We start from the raw sequence: 4,214 nt of genomic DNA, 5'->3' as shown, positions 1-4,214 counted from the left end.
CTTTCCCTTTCTGATTCCTCGATTTCAATACTCTCTCCAATTTAATGTTACTGACTAACATGGGGATTATATCAGCCAGTACCTCTTCTATATCTTTCGTGAAGATAATGCTGACTCTAATCCCTACACATCTCCTGCTCTGAAGACAGTTTATGTTATATTTGTGTCCTTAGGATGGCTTTTCTCCACAGCAATGGGTGAATCCGAACCAATTACAGTTTATTTTAAAAGTAGACTTTTCTGTAATAGACATCCATCTTTTCTTAAGATTTATATATCATATGTCAATTTGGTAGCTTAAGGCTGTGATCTTCAGAGGTGAAGGAGAGAGGAAGGGAGATAAGATAGCTAAGTCTTGAGCAAATATGAACTTTCAATGAGATTTCAGCATCTCATTGCTAAAGGCTTTTTGAAAAACCCATTCAAATCAATTTGCCACTATTACAGACACAAGCAGTGGGTGTGGAAGCCCTATCCGGGTTCTCAAAACAGCTACTCCACTCAGAAACACGTTAAAAACTACCCACTACATCATGAATTTATGCACTAGTGGGAGGTCTCCCAAAGGAGTTTCTGGTGGATCCCATTGTCTCTGCCTGGTATACCTTCTCCACTCACTTATTCCAAGAAAGAAAGAGGAGACTGTATTTGTCCTTTTTGCCATCTTTTGTCCTCTTTGCACCCCTTTGTGCACAGTACACTTAGCAGACAGGAGAGCCACTTCAGTGCCTTTACACCTCTATGACATTTCACTCTGAGAATTCAGTCTCCATTTCTCCTCTGAGTCTTTATTTAACTTACTTTAATCACAAGCTACAGCGAGAGTTTAGTGATCTGTGATTCCCCTGATTATTCACTTTTCCTCTTTAAGCTCAGTATCATGTTTATTTACTACTGCTCTCCTGGGCTGTTTCCAATTTTCCATGAGCATTCACTATTGATAACTTGGTGTATTGGATCCCTTTATGCCCTACAACATCTAGATTGTCCAGATCTACCGATTTGCATATGTTTCAGGCTTTCTAGATATTTCTCTACTTACATTTCTATTAATTCTAACAGACTTTCCTCCCTCTTTTTATTGATCCCCTTGTTGGGTTCTTTTGAAAAGAGTTTATTTTCCTAGGTAACTGAATTTTGATTAGTTACATCACACTCATCAATTGTTATTATGTCTCTAGCTCTTTTCTTTCCATTACTGAGTTCATGAAAACCTTCTTAATGCCTTTAACCTTTCTGGCAAAGAATAACCTTTGCTTCTTTTCCTACAAGCTTTCCTAATCTTTCCCTCCTTTCTCATATGTATGGTTCCTTCTCTTTCTAGTCCCAGTTTGGACCCTCAAACCTTTGCCTAGTGTTTTCTAAATCCATGTTCACTGCCCCTTCTTCTTTGAAGGCTTTTCAGAGAAATCTTGTCTGTTTTGTCTTGCATGTTCCCTATGATGCTAATGGATTCTAATAATTTCTGAAAACTCTTCCTTATAAATAACTCTCGAGAATTCTTGATTCTTTAAGATTTTTTCCTTGTAGTCTATTATAATTGCACCATATTGTGTTCTGTGAATTTCCTAACCTGTCTCTGCTAAATACAGCTCTCTCATTGACAATGTTATCGAGCTGACGTTGTTCTCACAGTTTGCTTTGATTTCTGTCTATTGGTAAGAATTATATCCAACAAGGCTTCTTTTCTCATTGGAACCCCTGTTTTCTACATCCTACAGCTGTATATGATTTAGGACTGTTTCAATAATCTGTGTTTTGACATCTTCATGATACAACAGATAATGACTAAATGCATTCCCTAATGAACAGGATCAGAAAGTTCTGACTGCTAAAACTTGGTATGACATTTTTTTCCACCATCATATACAGTTGGTAGGCTGTAGAAAATGGGCTCTGTATGACAGCTGCATTCTGAATATGGATTTTTTAGAAGCTTTATCTGTGTCTTTGACCTATGCTTTCTGTTCTGACTCTCTTTTTAAAAGGTCTTTTCTCAATTGTTTGCAGTCCTTTTGAGTAGAGCATTAAAAACCCTAGCCAAGATTATGACCTTCTGGATGCTGCAGCTAATTGCAAACAAGTAGCTTCCATCCCCACTTGCAAGCATTGCTGGAATGATCAGCCTTGCCCATTTTACCCCAGGTTCAGCATTTATCTGAATTCAGCTATAAATTTTGCATTGACTGTGTATACTAGAAAACAGAGGGCCCATTTTCACATTAATAATAAATATATAAAGCTGTACCTATTCTCTAACTCCATCACCATCATCCTCGTGAAAATAATATTTTATGTGTACGTGCCATCTCTCATATAACTATCTCACAGGTTGTTTAAAAGCATGGGTAAGTATTATTGTCCTACTACTAGAAGATAAAGCACAAAAAATGTTTCATTAGGTACTCAGAGAACAGAATGAGACAGTTAACAAATAACCCACCTTTCCCAACTCCTGCTTACAGCTATTTTGCATTGATATAATCCATAGAAGAAACCAGCTTTGATGTTGCCTACTTGTGCCATATAGTGCTCTAATGCAGTCAGAAACAAACTGTCAGCAGGGCTAGCAAATATAAGACCCTTCACTTTAGTGGCCAAACTGAATAATTGAGTAAAATATAATTTTGGATTAAAACAACATAGAAAAAAAAAAAAAAAAAAAAAAAGCAGTGGAGAGGAAATTCTGTTTTCCTAAAGAAAATATTTTGATTCTATTAAAATAAAGTTTTTTCCTAAAATGAAATTTGTTTTTCATATTTGAGTGACTTAATCATGTATCATATCTCTTTTAATAGCAAATTCAGCCAAATTTCCAACTACAACATAAAGTTTTTATCAAGTTCCTTTGCTGCATTTATCCCAATTTCTTGCATAGACTTTAAAACATTTTTTTCAAATAATCTAGTCCCCAGAAATTTTTATCCAGATCTACTTGAGAGTTCCTGCTCTAAATAGATAAGACAACCAATGCTTCAGGGAGCAGGAATATTCTTGTCCCCATTTTGCAGAGGAGGATTTGAGAAATGCTGAATTTAAACAACACACCTAAGGTGGTGGTGTCAAATATTTCAGGCAAGTGACAGAGCTTCCGAAAGGCATTCAAAAGCCATGTGTTCCACCTCCTAGGTCACCATATCACCCTGAGATGAGAACTGTGTGATCAAAAGGCAAGGGGCCACATCACATGGTGGGAACAAGTTACGTCTAAGATGAGGCAGGTGGAAGGTCTCTCACACACATGCTTGTAACATCGTGTGACCAGATCCTGGTGACAGAGGGACTTCTATTCATCTTGGAAGAGAAGCTGTGGCAGCAGGGAGCAGATCATGGTCCCACCTGACAAGGTGCAGATTTCACCCATCAGTTGTGGGTGAGGAGCCTCAGGAATCAGGCGAGAGAGACACAAAACCAGCAAAGGTTCTCAAATTCATCTTTTAGCATTTCAGGAGCTAGGTCCCACTTCTGGTACCCCCCCCCATCTGAAGGTATGAGCCTTCAGGTTGTACTAGCCTTAAAATCTGAGTGGTTCAGTCATTCCAAGCTTCCACCTACCATTAATAGTCAATGGCTGTTTACTATCTTTCTACAGTTTGCTTCTCTTTTCTTTTAAAAAGTAAGTTTTACATGTTATCTTTTTGTTGTTGTTTTTCTTGTTGGTGGGTCAACTGTTAGCTCACTGCAGCGTAGGCAGAGCTGTCACTTGAGGAGTGGGCACCGCGTGAAGTGCATGGCAATGTCTCTGTTGTGGTGGCCTTAGCTGGGATATTGGTTAGTGGAATGAAAACTCAAGTACTTCCTTCAGGGCAATTGATCAATTTGTTTTCCTCGTCTTTGCTCTTGTTGACAACAAGCTTGATGAAATCAGTCTTTCTGAAGGCAGCACAGTGGATTTGACAAATCCTGCAGAACTGCTGGAGCAGATCCCTGAGTTTGCTGAGGAGCTGATGGAGCCTGAAGACTGCTTCCCTGAAGGTAAGGGCCTGCATCTTTCACTGTAATGCTGAGGCAAGGATCCTCCTCTCAGTGAACATCTCTCCACCTTCGCTCCATGTTAAGCTGACTGCTTGCAGTAGTATTTCACTGGATGCACTTAATTCCCTAGATACCGTGATGTTCCAAAACCACACTCAAAATAACTTGTTAACATTACTCTTTAGATGTCCAGTGTGAGATAAGCCAAAAACATACTCTAAATGTCTGTGCAGCTTCTA

The 4,214-nt window shown here is 38.7% G+C and overlaps 1 protein-coding gene across 1 annotated transcript in view; it reads left to right on the top strand.

Moving 5' to 3' along the window:
* LOC104526782 (sodium channel protein type 5 subunit alpha) overlaps nt 1-4,214 on the top strand; it is a gene marked incomplete at its 5' end in the record, with an annotated part of 72,507 nt that overhangs the window by 18,625 nt on the left and 49,668 nt on the right. Inside the window, one exon of the mRNA XM_010170331.1 lies at nt 3,855-3,975. Coding sequence (XP_010168633.1) covers nt 3,855-3,975 — 121 coding nt within the window. The remainder of the gene's footprint in view (nt 1-3,854; nt 3,976-4,214) is intronic.

Source organism: Antrostomus carolinensis, unplaced genomic scaffold, assembly GCF_000700745.2.
Source record: "Antrostomus carolinensis isolate BGI_N321 unplaced genomic scaffold, ASM70074v2 scaffold15596, whole genome shotgun sequence".
NCBI lineage: Eukaryota > Metazoa > Chordata > Aves > Caprimulgiformes > Caprimulgidae > Antrostomus > Antrostomus carolinensis.
Note: the sequence above shows the minus strand (reverse complement) of the source record. Positions and strands in the feature narration are given on the sequence as shown.